This window comes from Bison bison, unplaced genomic scaffold (assembly GCF_000754665.1).
Source record: "Bison bison bison isolate TAMUID 2011002044 unplaced genomic scaffold, Bison_UMD1.0 scf7180017864535, whole genome shotgun sequence".
In the NCBI taxonomy this organism is placed as follows: Eukaryota; Metazoa; Chordata; class Mammalia; order Artiodactyla; family Bovidae; genus Bison; species Bison bison.
This window is the reverse complement of record NW_011495084.1, coordinates 1,596,715-1,616,058: the sequence shown is the minus strand read 5'-3', so window position 1 is coordinate 1,616,058 and position 19,344 is coordinate 1,596,715. Positions and strand designations below refer to the sequence as shown.

Sequence of the window (19,344 nt, the reverse complement as noted above, 5' to 3'; positions counted from 1 at the left end):
CAGACCCTTAGCGACCCCATGGACTGCAGCCTACCAGGCTTCTCCATCCATGGGATTTTCCAGGCAAGAGTACTGGAGTGGGTTGCCACTGCCTTCTCCAATATGCTATCTAGGTTGGTCAAAACTTTCCTTCCAAGGAGTAAGCGTCTTTTAATTTCATGGCTGCAGTCACCATCTGCAATAATTTTGGAGCCCAAAAAAATAAAGTCTGACACTGTTTCCACTGTTTCCCCATCTATTTCCCAGGAAGTGATGGGATAAGATGCCATGATCTTCATTTTCTGAATGTTAAGCTTTAAGCCAACTTTTTCACTCTCCTCTTTCACTTTCATCAAGAGGCTCTTTGGTTCCTCTTCACTTTCTGCCATAAGATTGGTGTCCTCTGTATATCTGAGGTTATTGGTATGTCTCCCGGCAATCTTGATTCCAGCTTGTGCTTCTTCCAGCCCAGCGTTTCTCATGATGTACTCTGCATAGAAGTTAAATAAGCAGGGTGACAATATACAGCCTTGACGTATTCCTTTTCCTATTTGGAACCAGTCTGTTGTTCCATGTCCAGTTCTAACTGTTGCTTCCTGACCTGAATATAGGTTTCTCAAGAGGCAGGTCAGGTGGTCTGGTATTCCCATCTCTTTCAGAATTTTCCACAGTTTATTGTGATCCACGCAGTCGGCATTACTTAAAAGCAATTAGCAGAAGCAAACACACATTCTCTCTGAAGAAACTCAACTTTATCTTAGATCACAATTAGAAAAGTGATACCAATTGAAAAACTACTGGAATTCTCTACCCAGAAAAATTAACAAGAGCAAAATACAAACACAGTCAGCCAATCAGAAACAGAGAGAAAGCCATCAGTGTAATCTCACTAGCTGAAACTGTAAGCAATGCATTTACACAGAAACATACTTGCAGGAGATGAAAGACCATAGTTGGAAAGATAATGGTTTAAAATTGCCTTCATAGAACAATAATGATTAACTTGTGGTTTAAACAATATAAACTAGATATATATTTTTTCATTGCCAATACTCATAATGCCATTACAAGTTCTTTTCCTTCAAGATTAAGAATTCAACCTTTTTATTGGTATTCTAAATACAATGGATATAAATATGTTACTAATAAATTTAGTAAAGAAAATTCAGAAGCCTTGAAAATATAGAAAAGTACCCCTCACCCCCACTGTTACCTGTTATGGAGTGTATTGCATCTAAGGCAGACTTACCAGGAAAAACTTCCATAAAAACGCAGACATTTCTAAAACTTTGGGAAGAACTTTAATACAGCTTGATATAACAATATAATCCTACAATCCTTCCCCAAATATTCAAAATCTTCCCTAGTATCTTCCTAACCAACACATTAAATTGAGAAAAATCTTCAACAAGTACTCTGGCTCCTTAACCTTCTGGCTCTTAGTGAAATCTTAAAACTGCTTGAGAATACAACATAGCACTCGGGTTGGCAGCTATTTGTTTTTTTCTCATCATCTCTGTAACCGTAGGGCCTAGAACCCTTTCCGTATCGAGATCTGTTCTTTCCTCTTCCTGACCCTTCCTTTAAGACAATCATCCAGTGGATCTCTGCCATTTCTCTAAACATCTTAAAAATGCAGTCACCTGACAATTGACCTCCTCTCTACCACTGTGAGATGTCAAATAGATGGAAATAACCCTGTAACTCCCTAGACTCTGAATTCCTTGAGCTCCACAATTCCAATATTTTTTTCCTCTGCCTCACTCTAATCAGCAGCCTTCATGGCAACACCTGAGGCCTTCATTACCAAAAACTGCCAATATTCCTCTCTTTGGCAACTATCTACGTCTCCAACTGACTGACCACTATATTGTCAATTCAACAAGCCACTGACCCTCATCAAGTCTTTACTGTCCATCACCACCCTTAACGTCCTCATCTCCCTGCTTACTCAGGTCAGACAGTCTATCACTAAAATCACTCCCTAGCAATCTCCATCAACTCCTTTTTCTATCTTACTTTTCTGGCAAAATTTCAACGTTGGTTAAACTGAACTCAGGGCTAGTCTACATCCGCAATGCAACAGGTGACCATGTCTGAATAAAATTCCACTCCAGGCTGACTAGCCTTACTTTAATTTATAAACTCAAATCTCAATCTTTTTCCAGCACTTGGCAGCCTATCTATTTTTCAGTTAATCAGTCTTCTACTCTGTTATGCTTGTTTTCACCATCTTCTTTCTCCACAAACATCCAGTATCTCCTCCCTCTCTTTATTCAAACCTGAGAAGCCTGCTTCTAATTTCATCGAGAAAATAAAAACACTCAAAGAGGACTGTATATTTTCCTACCACTCATCTTCAACTGCCTTCTTATCTAAAACCTAGTCCGTTTCTGCACTAAATTCCATTCCATCTACCTAATTAGACTTTAGACTTGACGTTTTTTCCTCTCTGTTGTATTTTTAGTTTTTCTCTCTTCACTGAATTATTTCTATCATGATATATACATTGTATGGGGCTTCCCTGGTAGCTCATCAGGTAAAGAATCCGCCTGCAAGCAGACCCTGGTTCAATCCCTAGGTTGGGAAGATCCCCTGGAGGAGGGCATGGCAACCCACTCCGGTATTGTTGCCTGGAGAATCCCATGGACTGAGGAGCCTGGTGGGCTATAGTCTATGTGGTCGCAAAAAGTCATACAGGACTGGGTGACTAAGCAAAGCACACACACACACACACACACACACACACACACACACACACATCATACACACGTGAACACACATTAGTTATTGCTCTCTTCTGATCTCCACTATATATCCACAGTGCTCAAATCTTCCCTTTACCCATTTTCTCCCCTTTCTTGCCTATCATGCTCTTTTAGCCCCACTTCAGTTAGGCATTTTCTCCTCATTTTTAACCATGAAGCGTACTCTCATGGTGTCATCAATGACCTTCATCTTGCCAAACCACTAATCAATTGCGTGCCATTGCTCTACTGTCAGGGGCTTCCCTGGTGACTCAGTGGTAAAGAATCTGCTTGTGATGCAGGAGACGCAAGTTCAATCCCTGGATCAGGAAGAGCCTCTGGAGAAGGAAATGGCCGCCCACTCCAATATTCTTGGCTGGGAAATCTCATGGACAGAGGAGCCTGTCAGGCTACAGTCCATGGGGTAGCAAGAGTCATACATGACTTAGTGACTAAACCACCATCACTTCACTGTCAGTAGCACTTGACGTAGGAAACAAATTGCTTCTAATTTAAAATATCTACTCATTTGACTTCCAAGACATGACCTTCTCCTGACTTTCCTCCGACCTCACTGGCCACTCCTGCTTAGTCCTTGATTGGCTCCTCCTTGACTTCCCAAAGTCTCCATGTCCTATTACCTGAGGACATAGCTGTATGCTTCTCTTCAACTCTATCTGCACTTACCCTGACATGATTTTATCGCAACCTTGACTTTGAACACCCAACATATGGTGATGCTTGTAGATTGTATATTCAACCCTGGATCCTTTCCATGAGTTTAAAACTTATTGCCCAGTTGCCTTCACGACAGGCACTTGAGTATTTCAAACATGTTCAAAACATGAACTCCTAAGATTTCTCCAACCTGATCTCCTCCCCAGACTTCCTCATTTCAGTAAATGGCACCTCAGTGACCAAGATGCTTAGGCCAAAACCTGATAGGAAATCTTGAGTTTCCTCTTTATTCCCACATCCAGTATATTCAGAAGCAATCTTCTAAAACTGCAAAACATACCAAATTCTCATCACCTAATTCTCCAATAGCTTCACATTGAAATTAAACACCACATTCCTCAGTATGGCACCCATGAAGGTATGATCCACCTTTGCCTCTCTCTCTCTCTCTCATCTGCTAATTCTACCCCATAGCTCACACTGCTCACATGAGAGAAATGGTCTCCTCTTCCTCAGACATATCAAGAGCCTTCCCTCTTCAGGAACTTGGTAATTGCTATTCTTCCTCTGGAACATTTTCTTCCTTATCCTCATCTAAGTAAATCTCACACATTATTAATATCTCTAGGCAAATATAACCTCCTCAGAGAGGCCTTTTCTCAGTCTTCCATCTCAAATTGCCTGCTCATTCTTCCATAACTCTCTTTTCTTTCCCTGATATTTTTTTCAAGGAATTTTCCAGTATCAAAAATCATATATATTATTTGTTTACTGCTTTATCTTCTCTGACCCTTCTAGAATGTTAAGCTCCAGGAAGACAGAAATCCGGCCTTATTTACTGCTGTAACTATAGTGCCTAGTTCAGTGGTAGTACGTGATATGGAATCCATAACAAGTCTGTTCAGTGAATGAAAACCTGTGCTCAAGGTGGTATAGAACATATTTAAAACAAAGGAGAAATTTACATCTAAGGAAAGTAAGATTGAATTGAATAGCTCTTTAATTGCAAGGGAAAAAAGGAATTAGTGATGCTATGCTTGAACTTTATAAATCAGTATAACTTGGGATTTTGAAAAATTCTCATTGGAATTCGCTAACTTGTCCCTGTGGATTTACCTGCCTTCCACCAGGAGTCAGGATCTAAATATGCAGCCCTGACCCCAGGCTGACATCCTATGCGTTTTTATTCACTTCTCCTTACACCCACGCTGGATCTTCAGGGAAAATAAAGCAAGATAGATTTAATGACTTGGTGATTTTGGAGAGTACTCACATATTTAAATTTTTCTGAAATAGCATGGTGCTTCCAATTGTAGCAGTACCACATAAAATGGATAACTCATGAATGACAAGTAATTATTATATCAGTTGGAATAAGCTAGAGCTATTAAAAACTAAAAATAAAGAATAATTTAGTTTATGATCATCCTAAAATAGTGGGATGTTATCCTGGGTATGCCAGAAGATTATTGTTTGGCATAGATAGCTTTAATGTCACATATAGAAAGTAATAAAATGCCTTTCATTAACATGAATAAATTTATACAGTCCCACACAAAGTTTTGATCAACAACTAAATTACAATCCCCTAGTATTATTGCCCCAATTCAGACTTACTCAAGGCAGTGGTTAAGGCGTACTGTAAAGAAAATTATATCTTAAAAAAAGAAAGGAAAGAAAATATACATATATAGATCATCAAAGGGTAATCTGTATGGGAACTTAAAGTTCTTTATGTGGTTATTGTGCCCTAAGTATGAGAAAATATAAACTAATCTCAAGTTTGTTTATTAAGTGCACATTCTATGCTTAAAACACACACACAAGATCAATCCTATATTGATTTTTCCTGCTTGACACATAAGGATTTTACTTTCAAGCATTATAAAGTCTAATTCCCCAATCAAGATAAAACATCTGAACAAATAATTTACTCCTATTTGTAACTAGCAGCATTAACACTATTAATTAGCTGTAGTTGGCTTTTTTAGTTAGCTGAGTTAGCACAGCTCTCAATTTCTCATGAAACAGTATTGAAAAGTGGGATCTTGATTTTTAGAGTAAGAGTAGAGAGTGTATTTATTGTATTTAACAAGAACATTGATCCCTGGGAGTAAACAGTTGCTCCTGAGTACATTCTGCTTCAAATGACACCTTGAGATTGTGTTTAAAATTCTAGCTACCTCTGTTGCAAAAAGAACTCACATTGGGGGTTCAATTGTATTAGATGTGATCTAGAGGAAAAGTCACTGATGCAGATTCCACTGCCTGTGAAACACCCAGTAATTAATATTAACTTTAGGAAGGTGGAAATTCATTTTCTTGTACAGTGCTAATAGAGCCAAGGGAAAGGTTGCTATAGTATAAATTATTTGCTGAATATTTCTTGAAAGGATGAACCTCGCAGACCTCAGTTTTTCATTAGGAATGCAGATAATAATACCTTATTGCTTTATTTTAGAATTAAAAAGGCAATGTTTATGAAAGTCAAGAAGTATGTTGCAGGTACTTAAAATATGCTTCTTTCCTTGACATGGTGCAAAATTAAACCAGGTAGAGACTTTTCTCAAAAATACTTATTTTCCATATATTTATAAAAGCAATGAAGCATGCTAATACATATAATAACAATTATTTTGCACCATAATATACAATTTATGATAATTTTAAAAAAACGCTCTTTTCATTACTCATTCCTGCCATTACAACTGTTGTCATCCCCTATGGACTGTTTTATGTCATTTCATTTTATTAATTTATGTGACAGTCTCAAGAGGATGAAAAGTGAAAAAAAAGTGTCAGTCGCTCAGTTGTATCCGACTCTTTGTGACCCCATGGACTGTAGCCCCGCCTCAGACTCCTCTGTCTGTGAAATTCTCCAGGCAAAAATGCTGGAGTGGGTTGCCATTCCCTTCACCAGGGGATCTTCCCAACCCAGGGATCAAACCCAGATCTCCTGCATTGCAGATGGATTCTTTACCATCTGTGTCATCCTCTATGGTCAATTTTATATAAATTTATTTTATTAATCTCTGTGACCAGTCTCAAGAGAGTATTTTTGCCCAAAGGTAAGCTGGTTTACTAGATCCCTGATTCCTCAAGGTCAGAGACAGGGCCTCACCTACAGCATCTGGATGAACCATAAGAAATTGCTGATATTTAGCTAATTATGATGTATAGGAACAGTGACTCCAATCGTCAGCCAGTAGCTAGTCAACAAATATTTATTTTTTTAAATGTAGGGATAAAATAGTAACTTTACATTTAGTTTTAATTCTAGGCATGTGCTACAGAGTTGGCCTAAAAGTGATGCTCCAATATATGTTTATAAGCATAATATAAACAATGCACTAAGGTCATCAGGCAAATGTCTTACATTGTGCTATTTGCTCTTGTACACTGAAACTGAAACACTATTAATTCTCTGCTTACATTATTTCATTTATATGGGATACACACCCTGGCCACAACAAACCTATATAATGTCCATTCCACCTGATTCTTTAAGGTCAAATGCTACCTCCTTTGTAAGGCTTCCCAGGCATGTCCTTTCTGTGCTCCGACTCTACACCTCTGGCTATATATATACACTCAAGAATGTATATAGATATACACACATACACAGACAGATGTATAGAGTTTACACGTATTAAGTCTATATACATCTGTGGGCTTCCCAGGTGGCTCAGATGGTAAAGAAGCTGCCTGAAATGCAGGATACCTGGATTATACATCTATAGATATATATCTACTTACATCTTTACATATGTGGCTCAGACAGTAAAGAATGGGTTTGATCCCTGGGTCGGGAAGATCCCCTGGAGAAGGAAATGGCAACCCACTCCAGTGGTGGGCTACGGTCCATGGGGTCGCAGAGTGGGACACGACTGAGCGACTAACACACACACACACACACACACACACATTTATACATATATATGTATAAATTTAGATATATCTATAGATAGATGCCTATGGATGTATACAGAATTTATATAGATTATATATAGTATAGGATTCTATTCTTATGAATGTGTCTCTGCTATTTCCTAGTTTCAATGCAACCTAATTTATAGGTACACTGAAAGGACTTCTGATTTCTCAAGATACTTTCTTTGAAAAAAAGAACACTGACATTTATTCTGGAGTTCCCTTATATGTAAATCAGATTTTAAAAACTTACACAAGTCTTTTCCCACGCCTTCCCACAAAGATCATATAAATTCCTGGATTATACAGAACAGAATGACAGACTTCAGGTTATGTAAAATATAAAACAATATGACAATTATCGGCCATGTTTACTTCATTAATATGTATGGGGAAAAAACTTACCAGTCTCAGAAGTTCTCACAGAAAGTACAGAAGATAACTGCTCGCCATGGCCAAATCTGGTATATGACCTTACAGAAACGTTATAGAGAGAGTAAGGTTTTAAGTCTCTTAAAATTATGTTTGTTGTTGAGGTGTTCTTCATGAATAAGGAATTTACATTTCTGTAGAGCACTTCATAGGCAACAATAATCCCATTGGGTTTCTCAGGTGGTGACCACTTCAAACTTATTTCACTAGCGGTAACATCGGTAACTTCAACATCTTGAGGTGACGACTCCGGTTCTGGGGGAAAAAACCAATGTGTATATTTTTTCATGTTTATCGCTTCAGACACTAAAGGCAGCATGAGGTAGATGACAGTAAGCATGCAACACCACTTGCTTCTTTTTATTAAAACTGCACCTAACATTCTTACCATCTTCTGGAGTTCTCACGAAGATGTCATTTGCTTCGGACAAAGAACTTTCTCCAACAGTGGTTGAGGCAGCCACTCTCATTTTATATCTTGTGTATTTCTTTAACCCTGTAAGGAAAATAGGCCATTTGTTCAAAGTCCCCAGAATACTATTCCTGGATTAGTGCCATTTAACACAAGACTAGTGAAAATAACTTATCTGGGAGACTGGTTCTTTAAATCAGCCTCCTATAATCCCAATCTCCCAAACTTCCTTGGTATGGGAGACTTCCATCTTGATGAGGTTTTAGTTCTCTCCTAAAATATCAAGGCAGTGGTCTGAGACTGAAGAAACAATTTTTGGCACACTGCAAGGAATGTAGCTGATTTGGCACAAACACCACGTCAGCTCAATTACTTCAGCTGATGGTCACATTCAGTCAATACAGAGTTATTTTGACGCACCAGGCATAAAATTCCGTAGGTCATGTATATTCTTAGGATACCTGTGGTCTGATGACTTTATTTGCAGATAAATATAGTGAAAGAAAAACAACATTTAATGAAGTTATTTCTGCAAGTATTTTTAAAGATATCCATGGGGAGCATAGCACAACAAAGTCTGCAGTGGTGCAACATGTACTCCGCAGTGTTTAATGGCATAGAGAGATGTGTGTTTTCCATCAGAATAAGAATGTCAAAACAAAATTCTGTTCTACCTGTTATGAGAAAGTTGTTATCTATAGTAGTCATCTGGAATGCTCTGTTTGTATCCAGTTCCATTGCATAAATTGTATAATGAGTTATTTTTCCATTAGGATATTCTGGAGGATCCCAATATAACAAAATAGATGAAGAACTAATATTTTTATAGTTTATAACTTGAATGGAGCTTGGCACTTGAGAAGAAGAATGAAAAATTAATATGAATGAAAAGTATTACAATGTACCAGAGCAATATCTGCAGGTAACTATTTCAAAGGAAGTATATTCTTACCTTGCTCAAGCGTCCTAACAGTGAGAACCGTTGGTGGTCCTTCTCCCATGATGGTGAAAGCAGATACACTAATCATATGCTCAGTGAAGGGTACAAGTCTCCTGATAACATAGGACAGCTGTTCAGCAGCAATGTCTGTGATATACTGATTCCTTGAAGTTCCTATTTGAAATCAGTTTTTTAAAAATTTTACAAGTATTTGGCTTTGTGATCAAAATCATTTTTGCTTCCACAGTGAAATTTTAAACCCAATTTCACACTATCCATTAATCTCTCCATGTAATCCCTTATATGAAAGGTAGATACATAATTAAAAATAAATATACTGAATGTACTCCAATAACATATACAGACATTTTGTGCTCATAATATAATTTTGCTAGTTGTTATACACTATCCCAGAATAAGAGATTAGTGTTTTGAGAAAATATAACTTTCTAAAAAAGACAAGTTAGGAATTCTTTTCCTAAAAAACAACTGGGCAATATATCAAATTGAAATATTATAAGTCAGTGCTGCATTATGATATAAAAATCATGGAAATAAGATTTTATTTGGACTCAAAATCACCACACATTTGCTAAATCCATTAATGATTTAAAGCAAGTATGCTTATAAAACTGCCACGTAAATATATCTGGACAAGGATTTCAAAAAATCCCTATTTCAAAAAATAAGCTAGTTTTTTTTTTTTAAAAAAAAAAAACTTATTTGGACTGTGCACTTCCAACAGTGATAAGTAGTGCTTAGGCCAAACAAAGTATTAAAAAAAAAATCTGTATCAGAAATCATGGGCCTCTTAATTTTTAAGTGTCTTCTAAAAGTTGTCTTCTTTGCCCAGGAAAAACATGTCAGTAAATGAAATAAGCATATATTGAATGCAATGTGATACTTTTGCCAAATTCCACCATCAATATAAGAAATTTTAATTTGGAAGGGAACAAATACCAGATTAGAGAAAAAAGCAACAAGAGAAACCCTTTTTTCTCACTTAGCATTTTAGAAAAAACAGAGATAATTTAGATCTGTTTCTTCTAACCAAATATTTTTAATTCACTGTATATGACATTCTCCTTATAGAAACAATAAGATCCCTTGACCCTGAGTAGTCAGTGTACACACTAATGACATCACCACGTCACTGGGGTCACCTCCACCTGTTGATCACCCCATGCACTCGAGTTGTAACTTTCTGACCTATTTACCTTCAGTGACATTTGAAAACCTATTAGTCAAAAGCTGCAGAGAGTGTGAGGCCTGTGAATGATTTGAAGATATGTTAATCCTTTCCCATCACACCTGCTTTGGCAACTGTAATAACTGATTGTCTCTGCAGCTTGGCTGCAGACTCTAGGGTGCTACTTTCTCTGGAGGAAGGTCAGATGGGTTAGGAGGGGCCAGCTCCTGCCTGTGTGGCATTTCCATTTGCCACATGAGGTTATCCAACAGTTAAAGAAAAAAAATCTGACTCCAGCCCATGGACCATTAATAATTGGGTTGAACTCTGAGCTAAGGTTCATATCTGTGCTAGGTAGTACTGGTGGTTTAAATACATTTCACACAGAACAAAAAAATGTACCTACCAAATGTTGAAGGCTGGTCTTCAGCTCTGCCCCTCACAGGAAAGTAATTACGTGGATGACTGTTATATATAACTGAAGCAAGTGAATACAGGTCAGAAGACATCTCTGCTGAACCCTCAAATAATCCTGCCATTGACTCTACTATGCTCACAGTTTCTGAAGCCATGGGGTTTATATATTGCACCTGAAAACAGATATTTGCAAAGACAGTGATGGTTACATTTAATAATGGCTTCAATCAAGTACTAGTTTCAACAACTAGTAATTTTGGAATGATAAATTTTTTAAAGATAATGTTATTTCCAGGACTACTGTCTCCCTTACACTCCAAATTTTCATTCTGAAGCTATTAAAATCCTGCATCATTGTAGCCCATTATGATCAATTCTGTATCTTAAAACTCCATACTGCATTGTGCAAAAAAGAAAATAATTTATTTCTGACTCAAAAATGGTTAAAAAAAAAATAGCCATCCTCATGCAAAGTTTCATGACTAAAACATTTTAGCTGCTTACCACCCAATAATAAGTTGTCTAGGCCTACTGCCTTATTAAAATGTGTTTTGCTTTGCCAATTTATGTCCTCATTTGTACACCAGGTGTGAGCAGCCTGCATGCCTACTGGGTATAAGTCAATAATAATAACCTATAATCGAGTGAAGTTACAGACATGAACAAAATTACATGGCAATAATTTTCAAACAGTTCAAGACAGACCTACGTAAGGCTATGGGTATAAGGAATATTTTAGGTAATTGTGATTGTTCCAAGATGCACCAAAGTAGCAAATAATGACATGAAATAAAACATCATGAGCATATTACAAGTATATACAGTAGAGCTTTATGTTAGGACGGCAAGAGAACTCTCTCCATTCTTCCCACACAGCATAACAGATTGAAACAAAATGAAAAAATCTGAAAATAATCTAGGTTTAGATGATACCAAGACAATATTAGTAATTGTGTCGATTGTGATAATGGAATTACATAATGAATTAGAATTTCAGTATTTTTTAGGAATCCATACTTAGTTAGGCATGTAAGAGCAAAAAGATATGAACTCTGGAATTTATTTTAAAATATACCTGCATCAACAGCAAAAATGAGAGATGGCAACAAAGACAGCATGTTGATAATTATGGAATCCAGGTGATACGTTAATGGATGCACATTATACTCTTTTTTCTTTCATTTATACCAGTTAAAATTTTTCAAAATGAAGTATTGGGGAAAAATAGACAATGTTTTAAGAACTACTCTTTTTTTGTCAATTTCTTCAAGACTCACCTCCAAACCGTTTTTTTTTTTTAGAATATTTTTTTCAAAGAAGAAAATCACTCTATTCCTTCCAAATCCATGTTCTTGCACCTTCAGAATTTCTAATTCATAATATAGATTTTATTTATTTATAAATTTTGATACACCTATCTTTTAATTATTTTTGGAGTTGAGCCCAACACAGGCTTTTAATTCCTTATGAACATAAAGCACTTAGTATTTTTTTTTTTTTAAAGCAGATGCTCAGAAAAATATCTGGAAGGCAAGGAATTTTAAGGCTGCTTAGTTATTTAACTAGTTACAAAGGCAGATCATTTGAATATTAACTTTTCTGAGAAATAAAATTGAGAAAAGATGCAAAGGTATATCTAATTCTCCAAATGATATTTATAAGATAAAATTACCTAAATCTTATTTCTTTACCCAGGGAAGTATTGTGATGAAAAGCAGGGAGATATCAATAATATTTATTCCAAAAATATTATGATAAATCACTCTGGATAAGGAACCATACTTGGAACAAACTAAAGATCTTCCACCTTCCAAGGCACACTTCAACTTTACCTCCACTGGGAAGTCAGAGAAGGCATGAATAACAAACACATAACTCAGAGATGCTCTGGTATTCCAGTCAATAGTTTATGCCTGAACCACACAGCTGTTTCCACTATCAATCAACCACCCTTTGAGAATCCAGTGTGCACTACAGAGGGTACAACGGGGTAATACAAAGAATTTCCCCTGAACTATGATTTTGTGTTAAATCTCACAATATTTTATACCGTCAGATACATTTTTGAGAGTTAAGCCATAGTATCCCATCAATTAACTAAGTTAAGCATCTCTGTTGACAAATTACTGTTCCAGCCTAAGAGGTGACTGAGTGATTTTGACTATCTGAACTTCTTCCAAATACACTGGAACAACCCTAACTATAAGTGATTTGAACTGGTTTTGTAAAAATCCAGAATTACTAATTATCACCAAGTGTGTCATTTTGTGAATATTTCTCACACTTTGCCTCTTTAAAACGGGGATTAGGTTTTTCAAAGGATGTAAAAGAAATAATTTTAAGAGTAAAAATGATAGGAAAGAATCAGAACTTAAGAAAGTAATGAGAAGTGGCTAAGAAACAGGAGTGGAAATGAGTGAGAGAGAAGGAAATAAAGGCCTATCACAACTCCCCCAAGGTTGGCCTCATTGAGTTAGTCTAGTATTCTCAACCCCAGCACTAATGACATTCCACGTTTGAGAATTTTTTTGTTATAGGGAGCTGTGCAGGGCACTGTAGGGACCAGCCTCCCTGGTCCCTACCCACTAGAAACATACTCCCTGTGGTGACAATGAAAACTTCAGAGATCGTGAAATGTCTCCTGGAGAGCAAAACTGCCCTTGATCGAGTAACAACTGAGTTAGGCAATGTCGCAATTCATCAACATGAAAGCCTTCTCATATGCTACCTAGGAATCTTTGGAATTGATATGAAAGAAGTCTTCAGAGTTCAGTTCCTAATGCACCTGAATAAACCAACCTGATTCTACATGTAATAGTCTTCATTATAGCTAATATGATTGTATTTTCAAAAACTTTACTATATCTATCAATTTATACTTTCTGGAAGTCTACTCAATTAGTTTAATGAAAACGTTGACTTATTCTTAAGAAATGCTTCCATATTTTCTTATAAACTATAACATGATTTGTACTATTTTCAACCAGTGGTAAAAAGAATTTTATAATTAGTATATGTTTGGAAGCCTTCTAATGGAAACTGTATCATTCTGCACTTATTTGAGTGACAAATCCTTAACGCCCGATTCTGTCTATGTTCCTAATGCTCAATAAAGTAAACATTTTTAGAATTCCTATACTACTTTCGAGTCTTGTCCTCAGCCTCATTCTTGAGCCACTGGCCAAGCATTTGGCTTGCGTTCTTATGTTCACCACTGACAAACATTTATATACTTGGGAAATATGTTGGATGAAACGATGTATCTATACAAATCTCAGAAATTTGTGACGCTACATAGCAAGATGTCTTTGGGGAGAAAACCCCTCAGGTTTGATCTGAAGAACAAGTACAGAAGTACAGAATGAGATCTGAGTGTGAAATTCAACTAGAGAGCAATTAATGAAGAGTGGACTTTAGGATTTTTTATACTTTCATCTAGGTGGAATGCTAAGTTGCTTCAGTCGTGTCCGACTCTGTGCAACCCCATAGATGGTGGCCCACAAGGCTCCCCCATCCCTGGGATTCTCCAGGCAAGAACACTGGAGTGGGTTGCCATTTCCTTCTCCAATGCATGAAAGCGAAAAGTGAAAGTGAAGTCGCTCAGTCGTGTCCGACTCTTCGTGACCCCATGGTCTGCAGCCTACCAGGCTCCTCCGTCCATGGGATTTTCCAGGCAAGAGTACTGGAGTAGGGTGCCATTGCCTTCTCCATAGAAGAATAAGTCTCCCGAATAAATTAATTTTATTCTTTGCATTTATAGAAGCAGAAAATTCATGCTAAAGGAGAAAATAATTCTGCTCAATTTGGCTCTAGTCAAACCATATATGGAATATGGTGTTCAGCTGAGGAAGAGGCTCATTGATAAACTGGAAAATAAATACACAAGAGAGTAATCAATAATATGAATGACTGTTAAGAAACTGAGGATATTAAGCCGTAGGGAAACCATGACCATTATTTTCAAATGATAAAAAGTTAAATCATTGTATATTGTTATTACTAATGGAGACACCAACATTTAAAGCTACTTTGTACCAAGTACAGTGATAAATATTTTTACCCGTGTGATCACTTAATTATATCCCAAAGAAAAAGGTATTATTATCTCCATTTTACAGTCAGCTGTTCATGTTCATAAAACTAGTCATAGCAGAGGTAGGACTGGAATATATTTCCCTGGTTGCAAATCCCAGACTCTAAGCTACTCTAAGCTACCGTGTGGGTCTGGAGAGAAGAAATGGGATAAACTGGTAAACACTAGAGAACAAATACTTCAGTTCAAAACTGTTAAAGAACATGGTAGTTTCTTATTTATATATGTTCTGGACCCGTCGTAGTGCCTGGAACTTGATAGTTACCTAATAAATGCATGCCTGTGAGACCACAAAGAAGCATGGTTTAAAGCTTATAGAACAGGAGCTGATTACATGCTTGTGGATACCCTATTGTCAGAGTTGATCAAATATTTTAGCAGAGGCTGGATTTCCAATCATTTATTAGTCATGTTATTGATTACCTTCATATATAAGCTTGGAAGTTGAAATAAAAGTCCTCAAACCCTGAGATTAAATTTTCAATGTTTTTTTCCAAAGATGTGTTTAAACAGTGAGAGTAAAATCCTATGCATATTTCAGCATGCTTAAATAACTCCTGTCTGTTAAGAAACAAACAAGTCATGAGAGGTCACTGGAAAAATTTCAATAAGGGTGATGAAATCAGAGCAAACCTAGCATCGGATGATTATATTTTAATACTTTTTAAAAAATGTCATGATCATGATGTATGCAGGTAGCTAAAAATACAGGAGATGATGAAGGATTTTCAATGAAAATAATATTTTCCTGTCTGTAGCTTTACAACTGCAAGTCTTACTCTCTAGAAGAAACATTTTTTTTGAGATTTTGAAATCAATTGTTTATTTTTAATTAAGATATAATCAACATATAACATCAAATTACTTTTCAGTGTGCAACACAATGATTCAATATTTGTATATTTGTTGGAAGCAACGCCTTTAATCATTTCAGTTTCAGTTCTTACGGTGTTACTTCTAAAACCACCAGATAATATATTTTACTTTTCCGTTAAGGGTCACTGGGCTTACCTTGCGGCTCAGCTGGTAAAGAATCTGCCTGCAATGGGGGAGACCTGGGTTTGATCCCTGGGTTGGGAAGATCTCCTAGACAAGGGAAAGGCTACCCACTCCAGTATTCTGGCCTGGAGAATCCATGGACTGTATATAGTCCATGGTGTCGCAAAGAGTCACTTACTTTGCTGCTGCTGCTAAGTCGCTTCAGTAGTGTCCGACTCTGTGTGACCCCATAGATGGCAGCCCACTAGGCTCCCCCATCCCTGGGATTCTCCAGGCAAGAACACTGGAGTGGGTTGCCATTGCCTTCTCCATATAATTTCTAGGATATCTGTATTAGTAATTTTACCAGACATTATAACATGAGAGGATTTATTACTCATTTGATAACTTTTTCATGTAATTTAACCAACCAAATAAACACAGTTTAATATCTCTCTTTGGGATGTTTCAGGGGCTCTCTGAAGCACCCCAAAGTTGGCTAGAGGTCAAAGGAACTTCAAAAGAATTCAATTTAGGAAGTTTTATCAAAAAAAAATCAATTAAAAGCATTTAGAACATTTGGTCAGATTTAGTCAATGTTGATGGGTGTATCATTTAGCTTGTTGATATGTCACAATAGGCCTAAATACCAAGGCTCAAGGTCTAGTGAAAGTCAGCTCCACCATCTTGGACCTAGTTGACTCTAACCGGTTTTCTTATGTAAGTTTTCACTTACTTTGGACAGTATCAATTGACTTTCTGCTACAATAGGAAAGCATTAATTACTAAAATAGATGCATATTCATATTCCAAGTCCATTCTCATTTTTTATTTACTTTTATAGTTTAAATGCATTAATACTTTAATCTGGATGGACTGTAATCCAGAAACTGCAGAGCAATGCCTTTCTCATGATCCTTCTACTATCCCTAACCCATGCTGTTCATGCTTTTGTATAATCCCTTACTCTTGTATGGGAAATGTGATTTTCATCCAAGCAATGGACTAAGGGAAAGGCGATGGGATGTCACTCCCATGGTTACATCATACAGACTGTCCTTGCTGGCTTGATGAAGTGGATGGCCATGTTGCGAAAGTTCTGTGGCAAGAAACTGTGGGGGACCCCTATGAGCTGGAGCTAAGGACAGTCTCTAGTCAAGGGGCCAGCAAGGATCCAAGGCCCTCAGTTTCAAAGGAAATTAATTCAAATCAAATTCAAATCAAAAGGAAATTAAATCTGAGTCAGCCAAGATTCAGATTTAATTTGAGTCAAAAATCTAAGTCAGCCAAGAAGTAGATTCTTCCCCAGTTAAGCATCCATATGGGAACACAGGAAGGAAAGACCCTTAACTGAAGCCTTATGAGACCCTTAGCAGGGAACCTACACAAGCTGTCTGGATTCCTGACCCACAGAAACTGCAAGATGATAAATGTGAATTGTTTAAAGCTTGAGGCAAACTGTTATACAATGGAAAACTACTAGTGTAGTAAGCTAACAAAAATAGTCCAGGCAATCCTGAGCTGGAGTGAGGACACAAGAATGGAATACAGAGGTATGAAGGTTACACTTTGAACTGGCCTTAACATTGAGTGGCTATTAAATGCTAAGTATAACCAAGGTCAGAGGTAATCCCAAGATTCTAAGCCCTCATGAAGACAAGATAATGGTGCCATCATCCAGAAAGAGAGACATCAGACATATAAAAATGCCACAAAAGCCTCCCGAATTCTTCAACAATGACTTACAGACCAAAGATCTGCGGTGTGACCAATCCAAGGGGACAGGGAATTCTAAGCCTGTTATTTCATATCTGGGTTTCAACTCAGTCTCTCTCCTGACCTTGTTATCGATCATTAAAACTATCAATTACCCTTACAGACTTTCTTCTTCTGTCCCATAGGAAAACTAATAGGTCCCTACCACTAATAGGCTCCTCCTTCCAATCAAGAACCAAGTCCTATTATCTCAAAAAAAGATGCTTGTTTTGTTGTTTTATGGGGTAGATGAGTTTAAATGTGATGAGTCCTGGCAGAATTTCCCCAGAAATGATTGTAATTAGGGATGCAGAGTGTCAGAAAAATCATCATGGAAAACGAGGTGAAAGAGTCATGCAAATAGGAAGCAGTGACTGACACTGTAACATGGCTGAAGACAGAACTCTCCAGAATACCCTTATAAGGAAGGAATTAGAAAACAGTAAAAGAGCTAGCTTTCTTAATTTATTCTTTTTCATAGTACAAGGCCAAATTGTTTTGCAAAGTTGCAGTATATGACAGTGGAGCAAGTACTAGGGAGAAAACGGTTGTGTCAAAAGCTGGGGAGGTGGAGGTAAAGGAGTGGGTTTTGGAGGACACAGGGAAGATGAGGACAGTTAAAAACGTATATCCGAGGGTTCAGGATGGGGAGCACATGTATACCTGTGATGGATTCACTTTGATATTTGGCAAAACTAATACAATTATGTAAAGTTTAAAAATAAAATTAAATGTAAAAAAAAAAAAACTCAACATTCAAAAAAAAAACGTATATACGCTTTATTTGACGTGTAGAAGGTCACTGCTGCTGCTGCTGCTAAGTCGCTTCAGTCGTGTCCGACTCTGTGCGACCCTGTAGACGGCAGCCCACGAGGCTCCCGTCCCTGGGATTCTCCGGGCAAGAACACTGGAGTGGGTTGCCATTTCCTTCTCCAATGCATGAAAGTGAAAAGTGAAAGTGAAGTCGCTCAGTTGTGCCTGACTCTTAGTGACCCCATGGACTGCAGCCCACCAGGCTCCTCCGTCCACGGGATTTTCCAGGCAAGAGTACTGGAGTGGGTCGCCAGTGCCTTCCCCAACTTCTAACAAGACTTCAAGGATTTCAAAAATTCTTAGGACACAGTGTGGAGGCTATACTCTGAGAAGTTAACGAGTGAATAGAAAATTCCTTATCCTACACCAAGGTCAAGGAAAAGGATACATACTAAGCCAGACGTTTTATCTGTTATCTCCTTTACTCCTCATCATACCCTTCAACAGAAGGCAGGCATATAAGCTCTACTCTAAAAATGAGGGCAGCAAGTCTCCAAAAGTTGACTCAAAGTCATAGAAAAAGAGGAAAAGGCAGAGTCAGGGTAGGACACTGGCTCACTGGACTTAGAGCTCCTGCCACATGTCTCCCCACGCCAACCTCTGAAAGGCAAACCCAGACACCAATCACACAGGAAAGAAGAAACATCAACAATAGGCCTGATCTAATGAAGAAATATACAACCACAGAAAGAAAGTATAATGTCTCCTTTTATTGAAACTGAAGGAAACGAATATTGTGTCCCAATGAGGGTGAAAGGTCCAATGCCATGATGAATAATTACAACAGGTCACAATTATTTAGGTCACCAGACTTACCATACACAAGGTGGAGTTCTAAGCTGTTCACACATTAATCCATTAAATCCTCATTAACAACTCTGTGTTACACAGACTCTTAGAGTCCCTATCTTAAAGAGGAAACAAGTTTAGAGAGGTCAGGTCTACTCTTCCAAGGTTAAACCATCAGTAAGGCCAAAACCA

At 37.4% G+C, this 19,344-nt stretch overlaps 1 protein-coding gene across 1 annotated transcript in view; it reads right to left on the bottom strand.

Annotated features, from left to right (window-relative positions):
- PTPRQ (protein tyrosine phosphatase, receptor type, Q) overlaps window positions 1–19,344 on the bottom strand; it is a 232,711-nt gene that overhangs the window by 189,500 nt on the left and 23,867 nt on the right. The window contains exons 10-14 of the mRNA XM_010832015.1: window positions 10,714–10,897; window positions 9,131–9,292; window positions 8,853–9,032; window positions 8,155–8,262; window positions 7,740–8,021 (exon numbers count right to left, since the gene is read on the bottom strand). Coding sequence (XP_010830317.1) covers window positions 7,740–8,021; window positions 8,155–8,262; window positions 8,853–9,032; window positions 9,131–9,292; window positions 10,714–10,897 — 916 coding nt within the window. The remainder of the gene's footprint in view (window positions 1–7,739; window positions 8,022–8,154; window positions 8,263–8,852; window positions 9,033–9,130; window positions 9,293–10,713; window positions 10,898–19,344) is intronic.